This window comes from Nasonia vitripennis, chromosome 4 (genome assembly GCF_009193385.2).
Source record: "Nasonia vitripennis strain AsymCx chromosome 4, Nvit_psr_1.1, whole genome shotgun sequence".
Lineage (NCBI taxonomy): Eukaryota > Metazoa > Arthropoda > Insecta > Hymenoptera > Pteromalidae > Nasonia > Nasonia vitripennis.
Window position 1 is genome coordinate 18,039,630 of NC_045760.1, and position 19,442 is coordinate 18,059,071.

The 19,442-nt window shown below is 36.1% G+C and overlaps 3 protein-coding genes across 6 annotated transcripts; 1 reads left to right on the top strand and 2 right to left on the bottom strand.

Annotated features, from left to right (window-relative positions):
* Nucleotides 1–240: 240 nt before the first annotated feature.
* On the bottom strand, nt 241–3,868 carry LOC107981077. 3 transcript variants are annotated; one of them, XM_016985455.2, is made up of 4 exons: nt 3,517–3,867; nt 2,144–2,276; nt 1,960–2,060; nt 241–1,769 (listed from the first exon to the last, which is right to left on the bottom strand). In XM_016985455.2, the coding sequence occupies exons 3-4, from the start codon at nt 1,991–1,993 to the stop codon at nt 994–996; spliced, it is 810 nt and encodes a 269-aa protein (XP_016840944.1). In that variant the 5' UTR covers nt 1,994–2,060; nt 2,144–2,276; nt 3,517–3,867; the 3' UTR covers nt 241–993. The 3 variants fall into 3 exon arrangements, with proteins under 3 accessions (XP_016840944.1, XP_031784697.1, XP_031784696.1); XM_031928837.1 differs by lacking the exon at nt 2,144–2,276 and having other exon boundaries at nt 3,517–3,868; XM_031928836.2 differs by lacking the exon at nt 3,517–3,867 and having other exon boundaries at nt 1,960–2,056; nt 2,144–2,349.
* LOC100678922 (prion-like-(Q/N-rich) domain-bearing protein 25) lies at nt 2,855–9,259 on the top strand. Its single transcript, XM_008213573.4, has 13 exons — nt 2,855–2,950; nt 4,786–4,938; nt 5,060–5,200; nt 5,285–5,425; nt 5,508–5,651; nt 5,719–5,874; nt 5,952–6,074; nt 6,243–6,545; nt 6,619–6,738; nt 6,821–6,946; nt 7,021–7,209; nt 7,298–7,420; nt 7,843–9,259. The coding sequence occupies exons 1-13, from the start codon at nt 2,881–2,883 to the stop codon at nt 7,926–7,928; spliced, it is 1,875 nt and encodes a 624-aa protein (XP_008211795.2). The 5' UTR covers nt 2,855–2,880; the 3' UTR covers nt 7,929–9,259.
* Nucleotides 9,260–10,904: 1,645 nt separating this feature from the next.
* Or166 (odorant receptor 166) lies at nt 10,905–13,851 on the bottom strand. Of its 2 annotated transcripts, XM_031928465.1 has the most exons (10): nt 13,432–13,851; nt 13,188–13,346; nt 13,000–13,122; nt 12,802–12,919; nt 11,949–12,213; nt 11,746–11,868; nt 11,573–11,663; nt 11,367–11,503; nt 11,157–11,289; nt 10,905–11,084 (listed from the first exon to the last, which is right to left on the bottom strand). In XM_031928465.1, the coding sequence occupies exons 1-10, from the start codon at nt 13,438–13,440 to the stop codon at nt 11,034–11,036; spliced, it is 1,209 nt and encodes a 402-aa protein (XP_031784325.1). In that variant the 5' UTR covers nt 13,441–13,851; the 3' UTR covers nt 10,905–11,033. The 2 variants fall into 2 exon arrangements, with proteins under 2 accessions (XP_031784325.1, NP_001177554.1); NM_001190625.1 differs by lacking the exon at nt 13,432–13,851 and having other exon boundaries at nt 11,034–11,084; nt 13,188–13,367.
* Between the last annotated feature and the right edge of the window lie 5,591 nt (nt 13,852–19,442).

A 19,442-nucleotide genomic window follows, 5' to 3' on the forward strand; every position in this document is an offset into this window, starting at 1 on the left:
TTAGGCATGTAGTAAATTGATACTGGATTTCACAATAGTAACCTGATAAGTAATTTGCAAACAGATTAGCTAAAGTTGATTTCATAAAACTAAATATATTTTTGTACCCAAAAACATTGATGACTTATTATATTTCTGAGTTTTACTATAGACGATATTTTAAAAAGTTAGTATAGTATTATCTTAGTATATGGTATAGCAACATGAAAATAATAATAACAATATTCAATTTCAGCTTTTTTTAACACTTAACAGTGTACTTTATTGAGCTGTTACTTATTTAACCTATATACCTTTGGTCTAAGTTGCAATTCATCTAAATAAGATTACTATAAATACAACTTGATTGTAAGTTTATGCAATAATTAATCGAGGCGTTTGAGAAAATATTTTAAGAATTTAAAATTATATGATAATACAATATAGTGTAATGAATAACTAATCCGTTATTAATATTTTTTTTGTGGAAAAATAAATAAAATAATTACAACATGCAGTAATCTATTTAAAAATCGCTTTTAATGGTTGATTCTGTCTTCCTATAACTTTGATCGGTCTCTACTGATTATATTGAATTATCGAACGGTTAATCTCTGGTAGAAAATCAGATATTTAAAATATTCTGAAAACTATGAAATGATAATGAGAAATAGTCCTTTCACATCTGTTAAAATCGACTTCCAAATTGATAATTTTATCGATCACGTTGCCTTTTTCAACCTTGTCGATCTTATTATTACTTTCTACAAACTGCGATTTCTCGCATAAGGACTTTAGCGTACGTAGTATGCTATCGCAAGTTAACCAGGCAACGTTATTCTTTTATGAATTCGAATAAGAAGTTCAACTCGCTTTTTAGGCGATTCATTCTTCAAAATTGTACGCACTGATGATCCTTAATTAGCCGACGAAAGTTGATCATGAATACTTGGCATGTTTTTTAGAACTCTGTATACTAGATCAGCTGGAGCGTCTTGGATGATTAATAACTTCTCACGGATGTAGTAATTCACTGAAATCGAATGAACCCGATTCTTTATTACTATCATCAAACTGAGCCGCATCGTTTTCTTTTTCGCTTGCAAGAGCTCCATTGTAACCAGATACTTCATGGCTGTCTCCAGCAGCATTCGCAGCATGCATAAGACTTTCCATGTACATCTTTACTACTACATCTTTGTATTTTGACAATACCTTTACAAATAATGTTTGAACGTCCTCACTTGTTTCATTGGGATCGTCAAGAAGTATTTTCAAATCTGCTTTAAATTGAGGATCTTGCTTTGTGTTACTGAACCGATCCTTGACAGTTAAGTTTTGAAGCCATTTTCTGAATTCTTCTTCTTGTTTACCTTCTTCAAGTTGTAGCATATCTGCTTTTCGAGAAATACGGGTCTTAACACTGTGTCCAGAAGTTATTTCAGAATTATCTTCGTTGGAATACTTGTGATACGGATGCGCAGTAAGATTATCTAAGGATGCAAGATTTGAAGAAGTATTTTGACTGCTGTCTAGATGTACATTACTCTTTAATGCTGTTCTGCCAAACCACCCAAAATACTCATGTGTTGTTCTATCATCCGCCAAAAGTATTGATTTAGGATTGTAATTTGTATAACGGATTATAGACGTCCAGCTTAGAAACACCAAAAGAACTAATAGAACTAAAACTTTCAGTGTAGCAATAGTCTTTTTACAATAATCCTTATTAGATCGAGTATGCGGCATAGATACTGCCTGGTGTTCTTCCATTTTTGGATAGAATTTTTCTGCAAAAATTAAATATTTTCAAATTTTCTCTATTATTATTCTATAGCGTAAGCTAAAAGTTTCAAAGCTTTCAGGTATAATATTAATAAAAATTCTATGTAAAAAGCGACTCGAACGTCAGCTTTAATATTCAAATAGATCAATTATGAACAGTAATAATAGCATTACTTGATATAATATAACATTTACCATTCATACTATCCTGTTTCCACTGCTCTTTCATATTTAATGGACACTTGATCTTTGAACGTTTTTGTTCTACCAAAATACTGTACGTAGCTGTCGTCTAGCTATACAAAAATATTATCATTATTAATAAGCAGTTTATTGATATGACATTAAAATTGAAGCTAATAAATAAATAAAAACGTACTTTATTCGCACTCCCAACACGATTTTCAGGTAAAAATTGCAAATTTGATGCCGTTATAGTACGAAACTTGTTTCGAGCGTAACCATCTGCGTTGACTTTCAAGTTTACTCTGAACCCGGTTCCTTGACACCTCCTTCACTTATAAGAGATTCTTATTCTCACTTTTATTTTCAAAGAGTGTAGGAGAGGGGATAAAGGAAGGGGAATTTGAAGCGGGTTTAACCCTATTAATTTGCTGAAAAATTCGTAACTATAACACAAGCATCATTTGTACTTTAAAAATTTTCACTATTCATTGATGGTAGATTTTTTAAAAACAAGTATAAATAGTAGTTTAAACAGTTAGAAGTTATTTTTGTATTTTATATAACTAGAACAGTAAGCACTTATATATTTTGTTTAAATTTGATTGAGACTGCGAATAAATAGACAAGGACCATTTTTAACGAAGTTGTAATATATAATTATTATTATAATTGATCTTAATGCATGCCATGTTTGTTGTTGTAAAAAGTTACCAAATTCGAATATATTTGAAAATGCTAACTTTAACTGAATATAGCGTCTAGACATTCAATAATTATAAACATGAAATATAAAAAAATGTTTGTCCGATAATCCCTGAAAAGTGATAAGAATACAGGTGTTCAATTTCCTACTGATAATTTCGTGATAGTGAAGTCCGATTCATCGATTGGACATAACGTAATCAGTCTGTGTTTCGATAGAGCAAGAACATGACCGCGTCCAGGTTAATTTACTTTTTATTCATTGTCCCGGTGGCTCTTTTCCACGAACTACAAAATGGTAATAATATAGCATACTTAATTTTCATGAATAAAAGTATCTAGTTATATGCACTGTGAAAAATTGTTGTGAAAAGTTTTAAGGTTTTAAATATCAAACGGCCAACATAGTGTGAACAGAAAGATAAATTAAAACTAGAGTATGGTAGAGTATTCTTTTTACATATGAGAAAATTATCCTAATATATTCAAATGCAATTTATAAAGTAAATCACATTTAAAATCTTACAAAACTGTAACCGTTTATCGCAGATATTTTTATCAAATTAAAACAATAAGTATCTGTTGATTTATTGCAATAACAAAATCAGGTGTAAGAAGATGTAGGTGTTTACTTTTATCGATTTCAAGTTTATTTTTGTCTCATTAAGAATTTGCGAATTTCTATATTTTGTGCATATATTTCTGCATAAACAAAATAACTAATAATTGACGACATACGAAACAAAAATCACTACAACATTCACAAATTTAAAAAACGTTTGATTATGGAAATTAATAAATTTAATGGTAACACCTGTTCTTAATAAACAGACCAAATTATAATAACAATAAATACGCATGTACCTTTAAAATAATCCAAGGTAAAACAGACATATTTTATAATTATCTGTATCAACAGCTAAGAGTTTAGCTTTGAATCGTAATACAAGTGAAAGAAACATGATTAGAAAACGAAATGCCCGAGTTTTGGGCTTCGTGGAGAAGCCCACAGCTCGGGAATCCCACGTGGTGGGGAATCCTTCTGTCAAACTGGTCGCCGGGGAATGAAACGGGAAATACCCGCTAAGGTCAGGCTTTAGTGCTGATGGAAAGGCCTGTTGCAGAAATCCGATCGCTCCTCACTTTGTTTTGATTTTCTGTTTTTGTGTGTACGCCGAGAATTCATGAGTAAACGTTTAATGATACTTAGTCAAAATAAATGTTAGAAATGGTGTACATTTTTTTAAATTGTATTTTATGATCACAGGAATTTTTATTGAAAGTAACGATAGCACTATACTTTAAATTTTTTAGTTAGATAAGTCAATAAAACGTATGTATAAGGAGGAAAGATTATTAAAACAGTCCATAATAATATAAATAAATTGTATGCACAACAAACAAAATGTTTGCAATAATTAGTGATATTAAAGCAAATTTTTTACGTAAACAACATTGAAAACACATTTGTATACGATATAACAATCAAATCTTAAACAACACGACATCGAATAAGATAAGAAATTTACAGTTATTTCAAAATTAACCCAAAAAGTAATTCATCGGCATAAACAAAGTAAAGCAAAACACATTGACTCGATAAAAATCAAGCCGAAGTGTGAAGGAAATTTAACAGTAGTTTTTGTCTGCGAACAAATAGGAACGATGCATGTCAGACCGGGCTTAATCTTCGCGAGTGGAAAGAAAGAAGTCTGAAAATCGATGGTAAACAGAAGTAAATCACGACGACGCTGGCGCGAGAGGGAATCGTCACGCGATGACTATCCAAGAGCACTAACGTGACAGTCGATTATTGCTGGATTTCGATATGACCTCGATACCCTATATCCTAATGCTTCCACAAAGCTCAAAGATCGACAAAGATTATAGAATTGCTCTGATGCTGGTGATTAAACATTTTCGCGATGCAAGCAAGTTAAAAATAAAAGTTTTTGCGCTATAAATTGTTTATCTGTATGGATTATTTCTTATGGTAAATGCATTTGGTAAATTCAATGAGCCTGCACATTTTTATCGTAGAATGAATAATTTAAATAAAATAAGAAATAAATAATGTCTCGCGGTAGTCTAAATCAAAGTAATAATGCTAACTGTATGGAAAAAATCTTTCAGAAAATGTTGAAAACGGTGTAGTCAAAAGGGCCATCAACTCGCTGTGCCAAACCACGGAAAACTGCACTGTCGAAAATTCGGAGTGCATCGAAGACGTCTGCAAGTGCCGGAATGGCTTTATCATCGATGGGTCGCTCTCTAAGTGTTTAAGAGGTACACACAGCATTTTGACCTCGTTTACATATCTGCGTATTCATCAGTTCCGCCAATTCCCTCCCCGCAAGTGACAATTTCCCGAGAAATTCGAATAAAATCGTATACTACACATTTGCAGTGGCCACCGGCTATAACGAAGAGTGTGCAGAAAGCGTTCAGTGCTCGCGATTTCTATCGGTTGGTGGAAGCTGCGAAAACGGTGTTTGTGTTTGCGTCGTTGGATATCATTATTTGCACGGCTTTTGCCACTTATCGAAAGGTGAGTTTTAATCGAGAACGAAGAACACTCTCAGACAGCGAATATCTATAGTCACTTGTTTACGGATTGTTTTGACCAATTTAGGATTGAATGATTCTTGCCAAGAGGATGACGATTGCTTCGTGGGGACCGATTATGCAGCAGCTTCTTGCGTGGATGGCGTTTGCAAGTGCAGTAATGGATTTTATCAGCGAGAGAACAACACATGCCGACGGAAAGCTCTCGGTACTTATTGTATTTCACGCAAAACATGGCGTGACCCGCGAAGGCTTACGTTAACGCATTCTCAGCTGTGTTTATTTTTTAGAGGTTGGAGGCGATTGCATTGTAGACTCGGACTGTGTCTTCGATGAAAAAGCAAAATGCGTATCCGATAAGTGCGTTTTGGAAGAAATCAGCGAAGGGCAGCCTGACAGTATTGTGTTCGATGATATTTTCGAAGACGACGAAGGTAAGGAATATTGTAAAATTCGCGACATCGACATTATGTGCTTACACATTTTGATGAATTCTTGCAGGAAGTGGACCATCAGAGCCAACGATAACAGTCGGCAGCGGTTGCGAGATTGACGAGAATTGCGAGCCTATAACCAATTCTTACTGCAGCCTGGAGAAAAAATGTACGTGCAATCGAGCGTATTTTCCATCCGAGGATTTGGCCCACTGCATTCCAGGCAAGCGATCGCGCGATTTAATACTTCGGATACACTATGATTGGGCGCTTGCGAATTTTGAAAGTCTTGTTTTGCAGAAATTGGCGAAAGTTGCGAAGAAACTGAGACAGCTATGATGGAGAAAACTGTGTGTAAAGATGGACTCTGGACTTGCGATTACATCTACGTTGGCGTGAAGAGCAATCAGCTTTGCCGTAAAAGTAATTTTTTAAATTAATAGTGATAAAAGTAGATTTGCTTAAAAAAATCATAGACCGCTCACACTTCAAGTTTGTTTTGATCAACGACATGAAATCCAAAAAATTTCAAATTCAAATAACCAATATGAAAATCAATCTATCAACTCATTCGTCATTTTCGATTTTCAGTGCTTCGGACAATCGGCAGCAAATGCATCTACCCCGAGCAGTGTCAGCTGTTCGGTCCACGAGTTAAATGCGTGAACGAAGCGTGCGTTTGCGATGAAACGTCTCACTGGCTCGAGTCCGAGAGCTTTTGTTGGCTAAGCAAAAAGATAGAAGAGTTCTGCGAGTCCGACAACGACTGCGACCAGCCCGAGGGTAGTCCCAAAGTTCTGTGCAAGAGCAACGGGGGCGAGAAAAAGTTCTGCACTTGTCCCGAGGCAACCCACGTTAGCGTGGACAAGGCATACTGCGTTAAGGATGCACCAGGTTTATATATTTTTATGCCGCAAGAATTTTTGAGTAACCAATATTTTTTTATGTCAAATTACCTTGTTCAAAGAATTGGAAAGTTATTGCCAAAGCCATGAAGATTGTGGCAGCCTTGCCAATGTCTTATGCTCCGACGGGAAATGTAAATGCAAAGAAAATTATTTCGTGTCTGAAGGAACGTGTTTGGCAGGTAAACGCGCGTGAATGTAAATACGATTATCTGAATCCTTCGTGACTGTCTAATGATGATTAATGTTTACATTCGCTCGCAGGACTAGATGCAACTTGTGAAACTGCGAACGACTGCAAACAAGCCAATACTGTATGCCAAAATGGAACCAACATCTGCCAATGCTCAGAAAACTATGTGGCAAATCCCAAAAACGAGTGCGTTATGAGTGAGTCGAAAGGAAATATTGTACACTTCGTCATAGACTATATAAATGAAACTACTTAATTCATTCCTTTCAAGAATCATCGTACCAGGAGCAATGCAACTACGATGTGCAATGCTCGTCGGTCGTCCCTAACACGTACTGCCATTTCGAAAGCGAGTCAAAGGAAAACTCGCTGGAAAATTCAGAGGCAGAAGATAAACATGGACGTTGCCAATGTCTCGACGCGCATTTCCACAACATGAACTCGTGTTTTATGAAAAGGAGTAAGAGCACACAAATGTCTTTTTTCTTTGTAATTCCATTCAAAGGTTGAATAGCGCACTGATGAATGACCCTTACTGCACGTTTCAGATATGGGCGAGGAGTGCAGTAGAGTAGGCGAATGCTTCGCACAAGATTCTAAAGCAGTTTGCCGCAACGGGATATGCTCGTGCGAGTTCGGTTTTGTACTGAAGGGAAAGCAATGCGTGAAAGGTACAAATTTTGAAAAGCTAAAAATATAAATTCATCAACGTTGGTCCGATCATTTCAAACATTCAATGATTCAATAGTTGATTAAAAAGAAGCTTTTAAAAATAAAAATTCTTGCCATTTTCGAAGTGCGCATAGTACACACTTGCATACAGAGCTGCTGGTCATAAAAAATCGAATAGATATACAAAGATTCCGATAAGCAAGGAGGAAGAGAATAAAGAGAAGAAATATTATCTAGAGCATTTTTCACGTGCCTATCTCTCGTTGCATGCAAAGTTACTTTTGAGATATTCTTGTCAGATAATGTCGTTACAAAACTCGGTTTATTCAGTCTTTGTTCCACACCCTCTTTTTCTACCTATTATCAACAAATGTTACAATGATAGCGGCATGAATTGAAAGTAAAATATTTTCTGTTACAGTAAACAGTGCGCCATCAGTAATGAACGTGCAGACGTGGCTACTTCTGCCTTCGGCCGCATTTTTCGCATTGAAAGCTTTACGATAAGCGTGATTTAACCGGATGATCGTATAGTCGCTTCGATTTACTCAGCAGTCCAACCCAGAGCTTTTTAATAAAACAAAAAGCTCGCGTTGCACCTATCGAAAGGTTCTCTCGTGCATCATTTACCAGACGTGCCCTCAATCCGTCGGCTGATCGGTTCATTCTTTAATCGCGATTGTTACATTATGCTCTGCTCGGTAGTGATTGGGGAATGTTTGCTTATGGCAACTACTTGATTATGCGATGTTGGAATAACCAATCGACGCGTAATGTTTTTCTTTTGTTTCCGCGAATTTTATGCAACAAGAAATTAAAACATCAACGTCAGAATTTTCAACATAAAGTCAAACACATTTCAAAAGTTGTTATACACACATTACTACAGCCTATACTATACACGATAAACGTTTACTTTTGCAATCAATATATTAGAATAATACTCTAAGATTAATATCGGTTATCATTCAAATCCTAAAAAAGCAAAACGACTCCAACCTAGTATTCGAACCTACCTATTCAAAAACCGTTTCGTCAGTCTTATCGCCACCGATCCATCCATTATACCATCCCTTTCTCGCTCATCTTCCGAAAAGCCTGCAATCAGCTTACAGTAAAAATCCAAACTCCCGATCGATAGTCTGCCTTACAACCGCACAGGAGGTGAAAAAAGAGAGAATACTATAACATAGCTCGCAGAAAAGAAATCCTGCCACCTATACACCCGCAGCAAACGTCCATCAAGATAAGCGACAACGCACGCGATCAGCAATGACGTTGTCGTGGCCGTTTTTCGCACCCGCATAGTGACGTCATGCTGGTCTCTATAGACGCGCGCAAAAGAGTGGTAACAATAGCGAAGGGGTCAAGGTGATTTTTCGAGGTAAGAACACGTGAACATCGCAGAGGACTGGACGATCGAATTTTTCGTGGCCGAGTCTCGGAGAATGTTTGGGTTGGCGACGTAGGCAGTCGATCGATCTGTCGTGCGTGCTGACCAGAATGTGTGTGAAAAAGAGAGCGAATTAGCTCTTTTTATGTGGCGCAGAAAAAGAAGCTTCGATGGATTGGTTGAGCTTTTCAAGGGGATAAAGTCAAGTTTCGCGTGCACATTTTTTAGCTTACAGTGATTACGCGGACTTCTCGAATGCCGATAATGAATGTTGTAGACGATGTTTGAATATCAGATTTGAGAATTGGATAAGTTTTTGTAAATCATGAAGTAAAATGTTATTGGATATCATGTTGCTGGGGCGAATTGTCGCGTGATAATTAAAAATAAATAACGTCCCCCACTTCTGCAATATGTCAAGTTCAATTAAACTTACGAAAACTAATCAAGCTGTTTTTGTTTACAACTACTTGGCGTCACATCTAGATCACCTCGAACACACGAGCTGTACGTATACTAAAGGCCTATCGCATCGCAATCGACTATAAAGCCAACAAACAACTTTCATAAAAACGTTTCACAAAGAACTTCACTTCGTATCATCCTCTTTACGACTCGCTAGCAGAGAAATCCACTATTTGTTATGATTTCCTTAATCCATGCAGAGCCATATAATCGACGTAACGTGTCCCTGCCGATCGCCATTAGCATACCCTCCACCTCCGCTCTGAGGTTCTCGACTTCATTCCGCTGTTGCACGCGCGTCTGTATACTAGCAAAGAGACGAAAGCGGGTGAATTTACTTATCGAGTCTTGTTGAGATTAGGTATAAAAAAATGCTTCTTTCTGAAAATGTATGCCGGTGTATATATAGCATAGCGTATGCAAAATGTCGCTGCTGAGGTGGACTGTTAGAGATTAAGATTCAGAGAGCGATCGAATCAGGATACGGGAGCAATTCTTTCCTTGACGAACTCTCCGTGGCTATGAAAATATAAAGCCCACATGAACACATTGTTTCCTCGCCTTTCTAAATCTCGAAACCATAATTTTGAAAAATCGTAGCTCTCTACTTGTAGCTACTATAATACTATTATAAGGAATTTTGAACCATTGCTCCGACAATGATTATATAAAGTTGAACCAGGGTTGTAGTATTTAAACATTCTAAATGAATATTTATTTTGGACCCCTATAGCTTATACGCGTGTCTGGCTTTATCCCACCTTTGATCTACTTACTAAGAAAAATTAACTTACCAAGCCCACTAAAATCATATAATTACATAATATTTCCCTAATAAATGAAATACAACAAGCACAGGCATAACTGGCATCCCAGCGATACTTTAGGTCGAGGTCAAGGCACCAACAACGACCTTTTGAATCTTTCAACCCTAAAAAAGTATTACCATCATTACCACGTACTTCTAAAGCTTTTCCGTCTACGATATGGGTCAAAGATTTGGGTCTGCTCACGCGACTCGCGGAAGTGACGGCAATGCTCGCGCCGTCGTCACGAAACGCGATGATACTTCATTTGGAGGAGGTTGCGGCTCTATCTCTTGTCGGCTTTTTTCTCCCTCCCTCCGGGGATTTATCGTCGGGAAAATCAAGATCGAAACAGTCAGTGAGAAGGCAAAGCATTCTGTTGGTTGCTACCGAGCTTGCAATCTTGGAGTTAGGATGTTCTCATTCGGACATTATTTATGGAGGTAAAGTTGATGTTATGCTCCGTGTTTTATATGGGGTTTTCAATCGTATTAGATGTAGTTGAGATATTCTTGCTTTTACGTAGTAATGATGATAATAAACTTGCATTTTCATTCTTTCGTAATGATAATTTTGAAATGTGGAACATTAATGGCTGAGAATAAAGCTAGATAAGAACAGCTTTGTGTAAAGTAATCGTAATGGCCCCTTTTACTGTTGAATACGAATGAATAAATTATGGATGATTGTTGACTCTACAATTTCAGTTTTAAAGGTAAATGAATTCTGGAGTTTTGGAGCGGATGACATCTCTCGTGACTTAGCAGCACTAAGTCTAGAGTAGCACTATCTGGGTTATTCGTGTTGGTCGATACAATGTTTCGCTCTGAAGTGAGCTTCAAGCCTTGTCCATTAGATGGCATGCTTAGCTCAAATCTTCAACTTTTTATTTTATTAAATCAAAACTACTTATATTCAACATTTTGATCTTCTTGTTTCAACCATGCCTTAGCTTATCGCAAACACGAATGTACAATAAGACATTGCAGTTTTCAATATCTGCAAAAAATATTCATACATGAATAATATTATTAATTAATCAACTAGCTATACCATACTGTATGCACGCACAACTCCACAATTTTCCAAATTGAGAACTAGCAAAGGACCAGCTGTGAATTGACAAGGAACAGAGCACCGCATCATCATAAACTTAAGTAAACGCTGCGTTTTCAGAGGAAAGTCATACCAGCCACTGAAGTAACTGAAACGTTTAAATGAAGCATTTTTCGTATGATTGAAGTAATAATGTATTTCTTCATTGAACTTGTAAAAACTTACACAGAATTAAAAATATCTGAACTGGCATCTATGATTCGTTGACCTGGCATGCTAATATAAAAGAAATAAATAACTATTCCACACCATGCAAAGAAGACTCTTGCGAAATTAATATAATTATTTACGCTCAGCATCATCTAAAACAAAGTTCCTTAAAGACAAATTATCAAATCTTGATCTGAATTAATTGTAAGTGAATAATTTACATCGACAGTTCCTAGACTAAGACATATGAGACTTATGCCAGTAGTGAAGAAAAAGCAAGTCGTGTATGTAGTTTGTATGAGTTCAACAATTCTGTGAATTGAAATTAAATCAGAAAATTCAAAAAGATTATTAAATTTTGAAATCTGCTGTATGATAATCATAGTTACTGAACTCTATTGAATGGTTGTGCACCTCTATCGATCTAAGTACGCATTTATGAATCTCACTTCGCATGACCTCTGATTTAGTGTCATACTTGTCCTTGACGAGATTGAATGCCTGGTTCAAACGATAACTGTAATATCATAAATCAATAATGTATGTTATTATTTTTTTTTTCTAAACGTAATCTGAAATAATCTGCGGAAAACTTACTCAACAATATTGAATAGTCCAATCACATGCTCTATACAGCAGGCATAAGCTGCATCGATAGTAGTAAAGAGCATGATAGTGCACATAACACAGACAAAGGTATGTAACAATAATTCGTAATAATACACCCTTTGATCGATGAAGTATTCACCATAGAAGCAGAGAACCTTCTGTCTGGAATCGTTTAGAGGTATAATCAGATCCAAAACGGCAGGTATCAAACAAGGAAGTGTTGTAAAAGCGATCCCGGCGGTGTACAAGTATACTGAAAATTATGTGCATTATATATATATATATATATATATATATATATATATATATATATATATATATATATATATATATATATATATATATATATATATATATATATATATATAGCTTTATTAAAACCCTATAAAAGCTTTATTAAGCATTACAGTATAATGTTTAATATTAAAATTAATATAATTTTACATAATAAAGCATGTGTATAATATGTGTGATGACAATCGTAGTCACAAGCTTTAAGAAAATCGACTTGCACGCTTTGATATCGGGGCTGGAAATTATCATGTTTACGTGGAGAGGAAGTTGATATTGACATTTTTAAATGTTTTAGAGTGATTTTAGTCTTTGCTTCTTATGATCGAACTATAATGAAATGTCAATTTTAATCAATTATGCAGTATTTCTTGACTTTTTTTAACAATTTAAAAAAAGCAACAACATTAAAATAAAACTTTTTTAGAAGAGATCTTTTTTTTTTGTTTCCTGAATGAACGTTTTAGAAGAAGGGTCAGCACAACAGAAACGATACAAGTGGTAGACTTGCCTTTTTGTCAAGCTAAAGCGAACGTATGTGGTTTTTTACCGCTATATCCTATGGTTAAGAAACGTCCGTGGCTAGCGAAGTGACTCAGAACCTTCTGTTCTCCCTCGTCTCTGAAGTGGTTCCAATCTTCCGTAATCCTTACATACAAATATTGAAGCTAAATTTCAGTTCAGTTAGAAGATATTGTTTTATAAATATAAATGGATATGTAATTATTAATGTATCCTAATAATTCACGTTTGATTCGGCTATGCAACTGGTAACATATTTTGTAATTACGACTTGGAAGTATAAAAATCCTGTAATGTTTTCTATAACTATTTCTGAATTCTTGCCCCATTCTTCAAATGTTCTTATAATCTGCCAGAAAAGCAAAGTTAGAAATATAATACATAATGCATTTAAAAAGATTGGAAAAAGAGTACCTGAGGTATCATCATGCTGTAAATCGCGATAAAGATGAACGTTCGAATGCACATTTTTGTAGAACTTTTCTGATATGGCCAAAGACCCACTGACTTAAGCATTAATTTATTTAACTTCCAATAACCAACGCCAAGTACATCACCATTGTTTACTTTTGCCTGAATTTTGAAAGATAACATTTTTCAACTACTTTATGTGTTTAAAAATCATCGTATGAGCCTTTTTTACTATAAATTGATTTACCGTATCCATTTTAGGGTTTTCGAATTTTTAAGTTATTGTCTCTTAAAATAGATGAGCGTTTTGGAAATTTTATACAGCAATAATTATTTATTCATTCTTTTAAATTACTTCAAAAAAATTTTTTATCTGGCCCGAATAAATAATACCTATAGATGTAGTTTAAACTTGCAGTAATTTGAATTACGGGCACTTTATTATTTAAAAACGTAGTATTCGTAAATATTGTTATCCAGCTACGTTTACTCGAGTAAACTAACTGTCCATGGCCGGAAAATTATTTCCTCTGTATTGCGTTTGATTGCTCTCTTGGATTTGCATTTTTTTATTTTCCAAACTACCGTTCGATTACACGCGATCGTATCGCTGGCAGTTGCACATGTATTTCATGGCTTATAAATAATTCAATTCAAAGATAAAGCATCAATTGCTATTTGAATTCTCTAGTTCTCTGGCCATTTATAATAAATGATCTATTCTATTCATTTCCAACGTATATTTCTCACTAAAAGCAGTAATTCAAGTAATAGTATACTGCCATTTTTCGATTTAATTTTCATATTTATAATAATATATGTAATATAAATATATATATATATATATATTTATTTATTTATTTATTTATTTATATATTACTACTAGTTGTATAATAAAAAATGATAGGAAATAATGTACTGCGGTACAAAATATCAATCATGTATTCCCCCAAGAAACTGTCTTCGACAAGTAGACAATAGAGTATTAAATTTTTATGGTGTGTTTTTATTTGTTACTGCTTCGTATATTTAGACGTTATTTTAACAATTAGTTAAATTTTTTTTTAAATAAAGCATACATTGTTTACAGGCTATTGATAATTAAATAAACATAATTTGTATAAATTTATAGTTTTAACTAATTTTCCTCAAACAAATTTACAAATTTATTATACACTACTTGAATTTATATACATATTACAAATTAATAACATGATTTCACACGGTCATTTGACTAATAAAGTTTACTTCATACCTAACCAAACAAACAGAAATTTTTTAAATAAAACAGGAATATTGTGACTGCTTCTTCATCTACTGTAATATTTCGTAATTAGGAATAATTAATTAATCTTTAAGTTTAATAAGTAACTTTTTTATTTAGTATTCTTCAGCTGGAGACACAAGCTCTGAAATACTGATAACCCAGCCATTGTAACCGAAATAGCTGTTTTCATCATTGTGACGTCAGATTATTAACTTTTAGAAAGTAGCAATCACATCTCATTTAAAAGCGCGTTACGTAAGTTGCCATGCTTTTAAGTGATTTGCAAGCAAGTCAGCATTTTCAGCCACTCGACCGTCAACAATAGTCTTGTTATTAAAAACTGTACCAAGTTGTATAGATGAAGATATGCTTTAGCAATCCACAGTAGCGCTCTTGTTGATCGATAAAATATTCTCCGTAAAACTTAAAAGTAATATAAAGTATATGTAATCGTCTTGAAAACGCTTATATCAAGTAAAAAGATAATAGTTCTATTGGGTGTGGAGAATTAACTAAAATACTCTGTATTATCCTACTCTAAAAAAGAGAGGAATCATCATTCTATTCGTTCTCTGATTGGTCGTCGATTACGAAATACATGACGGGACGCGCGTGATAGTTTGTTTCAAACCTATAAAAATGTTTAATATATAAAGCAGAGCGCGCATTAATCTTGCTAGTATAAAGTAAAAAATTGAAATAATTTTTCATAAAAGCTTATGTTTAAGCCAGTGGATAGTACAAGTTACGAACAAGAGAAACAAAAGAGCTCGTAACCGGAGAAAGATACGCGAACATATAACATCTCGGAAAATCTAATGAAAAGGGCTTCGGGCTGTTCGAAGCAACAGGGTTCTACCTCGTGCTCTTTCATCGCGAATTATGAAGCGAAGGGGACGCGCGAGCGCGAGGGTGAGAAAACGTCAAAACACGATGCTCCGATGGTGATATTCTCTCTCGTTTTTAGCGGAGAGGTCCTGCTGGAAGAGTTTTTGCGCGGTGAACTGCGCTAGTGGAGATTTTTCTGGTTTAACAAGTGCTCGAAAATGATAGGTTCGAAGTTTTGCAGCTCGTGCAGAATGGGTGTAAAAACATGCGCACATAAAAGTTTACTACTTGAGATAGCGTGAAGGTTCGTTTGTTTTTGAGGTTAGATATAGGTTTTAGATTTATGTAAGTATAAGCTATGCACAAGCTTGCGTGACTCGATCTTGCATAATTATAGATAAGAGCTGAGGCTTATTTTCAGCTTTAAAAACTCTCCAAATCCAAACACCAAGCAACTTCATTCACATAGCTCGATTGCACTTCAATCACTCCTCCGCAGCACGGCACCCATTAAAAGCCTCAATGAATCCCGCCCGAACTTCTTGAGATTCCTAAAATCCTTTCTCCTTCCTTCCGGTCGGTAAAACAGACTTCTGTGCTGGGTACCCCTCAATCCTCCTTCCGCCATTAAAAAAGGCAAGAGAGAAAAAAATCCAGCGAAAATTTCTTCATCCTTGATTTACCCCTGCTTGTTTCGCGTTCATCTTCTATTCTGCTCCAGCCGACGCCGGTTATCGACCAGTCACGGGGGACATGCGGCCCCCTCTTTTTCCACCCCCTCGGGGAAGAGTGAGGGAGAGAGAGAGAGAGAGAGAGAGAGAACTGTAGCGGCAGACTCTCGATAGGACGACGACGATCCCCGGTCGGATTAGCGACCCTCGCTTCTACGTGACGCGCAAGCGTCGGCTCTGATAGAGGTGTAGCTGGCTGTTTCCTCTTGAGTTTTGTCGCTGGATTTTGGAGATGTGGGTACACTCTGTGGCTTCATGGCTTGTTTTTCTGGCCTCTTACCTGATGCGCATGTGGTATTACTTAAGGGTCCAGTCACGGTAGGACTTTGGCGGCTATAAGCTAATGTGATATGGAACTTTTTGCGTGCTTCTGATCTCGCAGTTTTGGTCACACGAAACAACAGCGGATAGCTAGGGTGTAAGGACCTTTAAGGAATACGTATGGATTTCGTATATTGCAGTTGTTATTTCTTTAGAGGATCTCTCAAAAAGCTTCGTGATTTAGTATATAAGTTCTATTCTACTTTGAGTTTTCTGAACCAAGATCTATTAAAGCTGCTTTTCTTCTACGTCAGATGTCTTTTCAGGTGAACGACGTTGATCGATGCTTGTATTTTTTTAGAGTAAAAAATGTATACTTTCAAGTAAAATTGCAGTGAATGGTGGATACATTGACAAAAGTATACATACCAATATTAATGGGTAGCATCTAATATAAAGCGAACGATCTTATGTTTCGCGCAGCTAAGTTTCGAAAACACGCGGAACTTTATACCAAACCTTTCTATGTGATTAACTTGAATATTATGATAATATGCAGGGTTGCTTGTGTTCCTGAAGCTATGTCGCAATTCTTAACCACTTAATCGCGACGCGCATAACAAAGTTTGGAGCGGCTTACCGCTTAGCTAGATTAGGCAAGCCATTAACGAATATGAACTGGTAAATGAAGCAGGTCTGAAATTGTAATATGCCGCTGAACTCTCGTTCTGTGAGCTTGTGGGAAAGGTATAGTTATCTTGCAAGAAATGTTTGGGTACAAAACGCTCTATCAAAATGAATAATACCGCAGATTAATTAATTCTTGCAATGCCAATTGCAAAATAATTGTCAGCGTTTATAATCTTTATGTATTAATACAAGATCGCAAGAATCGTACAGTTAATAAACAAAAGTCTCATCACTAAGGCTCTCTAAAAGCTCCGATCACCACCACCAACCCAGATACAACTTCGACGACGTCCGACCGTAGGTTAGCTACAATTTCACGAGCTCGACTACCGGTGCTTTATACGACTGCACTCTGAATTACGAGTGCAGCGGCCAAAATAAATCGCTTCCGCAGCCATGAGCTCAACGACGGAAGCCCAACTTCTCTTCTAATTCAGTCGAGACGGATTTATCAACGAGACTCGCGGCACATGAGTGTATATATATGGCCTACCGATCAGGTCTGCATGTTCCATTTGTAATTCCGATGAATCCAAGCGCGGGGATATGCGCCGGAAAAAATGGAGGAGAGTTTGACGCTTGCTTTCGTTATTTACGCAAGGTTGAAGAGCACGTTTATTTTTGAAGGATTTGCAGTCGATTTTTTTTTTCGCTAGCGTCAGTTGTATTTTTACAGAATCCATTTTCAGCGTAAGTGATTGTCATTTGTTTGTTCTGAAAATACACGAAAATCACGTTTAGAACTTGAAAATTAATTGGCCAACTATATCATGTATTCTTCGCACTGAAGTATTATCAATAAATGACTTCTGTATCATAATTGATGAATTTTTCCGTACACGCAGCAATGCATTCATTTAACGCACCAGTAGACCAACAAAACGGCGCCTAATAGAACAGAAGTATCCATTTGAAGCAGCAATCTTGCCCTCGTTGCCGTAAAAAACTCGTTTAATTTTAGATCGGGGTACGAAGCAGCCGGCAATATCTCGGCAATTCCGCGAGTTTCAGCCCACTTCACTACCCCCGAAACTAAAAACTCGAATTGAACCAGCTTGACTGCAGCCCTCCTAAAACGTACGCAAACCACCGGCTCGCAACTCTTTCGATCTAATATCCCTCCCGACTTTTCCGCTGAATCTTTCATCCACGTCTTATCCAAAAAATGGAGGCAAAAACGTGGTAGGAATTGATCGAGAATATTTTGCAAAATTCATTGGAGGCCAGCGAAGACCAGCGAAAAAAGAAGCTTGTACGATAGTGAATGTTTTATTGAGGCCGCAGAGTCGCGAATGCCTTCTGATCCTCCAGTAGTTCCATGCGGTTTTGAAAAATTAAAGGTTAGGAAACAATTGAGAAGGAGCTTTCAAAGATATTCGATGCAGAAAGGAATCGGTATCATGCACAATGTTTGAGAGAAGTTTCGAAATAACGTTTTAAGCTAAAGGGGTAAGAGTCTTTGAGTCTTTGACGCGAGCTTCGGCGAGTGTTTTATAAGTACATTACGATACAAGTGGCATAAGTCGTACTTTACAACATGGTATGATGCCATGAAGAACGACTTGTGGCATGTATATCGTGCCTCATTTTATTCAACTTTGCGGTAATGAGTCCGCGTGATTTGTTTGGTCTTATACAATTCCTAAATCAATTATTAAATGAATTAAGAATTTTCTGTTCTTGAAATTAAATTATTATCGATGCTACAAACAATTCAACAGGGAAAAACATCATTCGGACTAATCTAGCTATCGTAAATTTTCAAACACATTATAAAAAAATGTTCACCATGCATCTTCTATAATATAGCACACATCCACCCCTGAAGCTTAGAGCTAGCACACACAGCAAGCGATTATTCCCTCTCGCGCACGCGTGACCCATTAACCCGCATGCGCTTTAAAAAACAAGAGCACAGGGTTGCACGCGAAAATACAAAACGCGTCGTTTAAAGCCGTTTCGATAGAGCTGAGGCTGAAAGTAGTCACATCCCTTCGCGCCTGTATTATGCAGCCAGCTTCACAGGCGCGACATTGTTACAGTGCGAAAGGCTGTGCGGGGCTCGTGTTGCAGGCGCAGGATCGTTAGGGATCCGGCAAAGCGGGTCGCGAGGCTTCTTTTTTATGGATCTCTTCTTTATCTGAAAACAGGGTGTATGCAAGATGCGAATTCATGAAAATTATTCAATACTAAGATGTACGCACTCTTCACATCGGTTTGAAATCATTTCACGAAAAGATACACAACGTTCGAGTCAGGTTTCATTTATCTATCTTCACATTAAAGCTTTTTTGTAATTGCAAATCATCAGTTTTTTCAATATCCAAGTAATAGATCTGTCGTCAAGACAGATCAGGTTAATATTCTTAGTGGTACATTAATAGTTTGTTTTATAGGCAACTTTCATTATTAAATTATAATAAATATTAAACTATTTTATTTAAAATTAAAAATTTGAATTATTAAAAGGCTTACTACTCA

Coding starts and splice junctions, on each gene's coding strand:
- LOC107981077 (XM_031928837.1), bottom strand. CDS start 1,993: ATGAAAGAGCAGTGGAAACAGGATAGTATGAATG. Junction 1,770..1,959: donor GAAACAGGATAGTATGAATG/GTAAATGTTATA, acceptor TAATTTTTGCAG/AAAAATTCTATCCAAAAATG.
- LOC100678922 (XM_008213573.4), top strand. CDS start 2,881: ATGACCGCGTCCAGGTTAATTTACTTTTTATTCATTGTCCCGGTGGCT. Junction 4,939..5,059: donor GCTCTCTAAGTGTTTAAGAG/GTACACACAGCA, acceptor ACACATTTGCAG/TGGCCACCGGCTATAACGAA. Junction 6,947..7,020: donor CAAAAACGAGTGCGTTATGA/GTGAGTCGAAAG, acceptor ATTCCTTTCAAG/AATCATCGTACCAGGAGCAA.
- Or166 (NM_001190625.1), bottom strand. CDS start 13,367: ATGTTATCTTTCAAAATTCAGGCAAAAGTAAACAATGGTGATGTACTT. Junction 11,869..11,948: donor GGACTATTCAATATTGTTGA/GTAAGTTTTCCG, acceptor ATGATATTACAG/TTATCGTTTGAACCAGGCAT. Junction 11,290..11,366: donor TCAGATATTTTTAATTCTGT/GTAAGTTTTTAC, acceptor TAAACGTTTCAG/TTACTTCAGTGGCTGGTATG.